This window comes from Postia placenta (genome assembly GCF_002117355.1).
Source record: "Postia placenta MAD-698-R-SB12 unplaced genomic scaffold POSPLAscaffold_23, whole genome shotgun sequence".
Classification (NCBI taxonomy): Eukaryota; Fungi; Basidiomycota; class Agaricomycetes; order Polyporales; family Adustoporiaceae; genus Rhodonia; species Rhodonia placenta.
Window position 1 is genome coordinate 280397 of NW_020169854.1, and position 2793 is coordinate 283189.

Genomic DNA, 2793 nt, shown 5'->3' on the forward strand with positions numbered 1-2793 from the left:
CTTCGACTACTTGTCGAAGAAACTGCGAACCGCGCCCTAGCTAAGTCCACCCTTCGAGTCGTGTCCCTTCCTTCTACGATACATCGAAGAGCTCTGCCGAGCTTCGATCGTCTCCACTAACCACCCACAGCCTCCGAGTAGCTTCGACGACGTGTCGAAGCCACCTCGTACCTTCCCTAGCGTTCGTAGCCTTTTCCGAAGGCGTTTCTCGTGTTCACTCGAACCGCGGGACACCTTGCTGCTAACTCCCCTCTCACTAGACTATAATCCGTCTCTCTAGTCCCTTTAGGTCGCACCCAGGTTAGGGGTTAGGGTTTCGTAGGTCGTATCATTTCTGGAGCCCACCGCGAGGGGATTTCAGGCAAGAATTCGCCGCTTTCGGGTTTCCGAAAACGTCTCCAGTAGTCACCCGCTCGCAAGCGCGTGAGGCTGCTAGCCGCAGCGCCGCCGAGAACCTCGACAGCTCCTCTAGAACGCAATCGACTCCCTCGCCAACCATTCCCGGTAACTTCGACCGCGACGAAGAAGACAAGATAGACCAAGAACTCCAGGACGACTTCGACGAAGAACCGATCCCTTCGACCGCCGAAGAACGCACGTCGTCCCCCGAGCTTCTAGGCCTCACTACTTCCGACTACGACATTTCGACTCCTGATCTTTTCGAACGATCCAGTTCTTCGCCCGAACCCGAGGATCGCATCCCATCTACTTTGAATCTCGGACTCCCGACTCCGTCTTCTTTTCACACCCACGCACAGCCGCCCATCGCATCCTCTTCACGACTTTCAGTCGTACCTACATCCGACCTGGCACCTCCGCCACCCTTGGCACCTTCGAACGCAGCTTCGAACTCCAACCTCGCACCGCCCGCACCTACGATTCCTTCGACTACTACCACGTCCTCTTCGAGCCCAGCTCCTACTACCACTACGAACATGAGTCAGAACATGAATACACCATTGATGCCCCTGCGCGGTCATTCGACGGCACCAAGCTTCGACCCCTCGGAAGTCCGTTCGCTCCGGCGTTACTTCCAGGACCTCGAGGCGTTGTTCACCCGGTGTCAGATTACCGACGAAGCAGCCAAGAAACAGTGGGCCGTTCGGTACCCTTCGATCGACGTCGCTGACTTATGGGAAACCATCGAGTCCTTCATCGACGTAGCCAAGAGCTACGACGACTGGAAAGCCGACGTACGAGCACTCTATCCTGGCGCCGACGATACAAGAAAGTGGTCGCTGGCGGACATGGACCAGCTCATCGGAGAACGCGCTCGTATCGGGATTCACAATGCGGCAGATCTAGGCTGCTACTACCGCGACTTCATGGCCATTACGAAACATCTCATCGCACAGCACCGACTCTCCACTATCGAACAAAGTCGCGCATTTCTTCGAGGGTTCCAGCCAGCGTTGCTCACACGGCTCGAGACCCGACTGCATCTCAAGCACCCCGATCACTACGCCGACGACCCATACACCATGGCAGAGATTCACGCGGCGGCTACGTTCATCTTACACGGTACATCGAGCACACCTACGACAGCGGCTAACCAAGCTACCGCTTCGACGTCGAACACTTCGACAACGGTGCCCCCCAGGATGATCAAAACCGAAGACATCTCGATGATCATCGAAAGCCTGTCGAGGACGATCGCGACACTTATTCAGCCGATGACGCACGCTACGCACAACCACGCCCCCGCACCGAGACAACAAGCTGCCGTCCACGTCCACGAGAACAGCGGAGCTGAACAGACCTGCCACTACTGCGGCAATCGTGGCTGCAGGGTAGGCACCTGCGAGTTCGTGGAGATCGACATTCGGGACGGCAAGTGCAAACGGAACACCGACGGCAAGATCGTTCTTCCAAACGGAAGTTTCTGCCCCCGCACTATCCCTGGTCTCACAATACGAGATCGAATCTACGAGTGGCATAGAAGAAATCCCACAGCACCCGCCGCTCCGACGATGCTCTTCGAGATCGACGATCGCTCGACGGTGCAAACATTCACGCTCAACACCAGCAGCAGGATCGAGGCGCTCGAACGAGAACTCCTTCAGCTTCGGAAGCGAAGAGAGGTCTTCGACGGCGTCGAGATTCTACAGCGGAAGAAGCCTACGACGCCAGCCGTCCCGAAGAGCGCGGAAGCCTCGGGATCTGGTACATCGAAGGGAGTGGCGGCACCCTCGAGCACTTCAACAAGCACGGCCCCGCCTCTGACGATACCAGCAGCATCACCCGCGCCGTCTTCTTCGCAGCCTACGCAATCCACGTCTCAACCTATTACTACGTCCGCTCCCCCAGCACCACCAGTACACCCCTTCGCAAACGCTCGCGACGCAACCTACGCCCCACCGAACGTTCGAAACTTCGCAACTCCGCCGAAGCCCTCGAACGACAAGGGCAAGGAACCAGCGTACAAGACCATCGTCCCCGTTATCCAGCCGAAGCTCGCCGAGGAAATCTTCCAGCGTTCAATGAAGTCGCAGTTCGTCACGCTGACCCCAGAAGAATTGCTTTCGATCGCGCCAGACGTTCGAACCAAGTACCGCGACGCCGTCACCCCTAAGCGAGTCTTGACGGAACCCGTCGCGTCGGCCCACATCGTAGAAATCGGCGCCGACGAGGTCACGGCCGTCAACCAGCTCTCGTGTTCAGGCGCAACGTTGGAACCCGGTGCTACGATCGTCCCCGACCCCTACGAAACATATCTGAAGCACATCCCTCACGGCGAGCACCCCGCAGAATTCACCGTCGCACGCGATTCGAATGCGATTCGTTCGATCATCG

The 2793-nt window shown here is 57.7% G+C and overlaps 1 protein-coding gene across 1 annotated transcript in view; it reads left to right on the top strand.

Annotated features, from left to right (window-relative positions):
• Window positions 1-2792, top strand: part of POSPLADRAFT_1110199 (hypothetical protein) — a gene marked incomplete at both ends in the record, with an annotated part of 3492 nt that extends 700 nt beyond the window's left edge. Inside the window, one exon of the mRNA XM_024483357.1 lies at window positions 323-2792. Within this exon, the coding sequence (XP_024333263.1) occupies window positions 323-2792 (2470 nt within the window). The remainder of the gene's footprint in view (window positions 1-322) is intronic.
• Window position 2793: the final 1 nt, after the last annotated feature.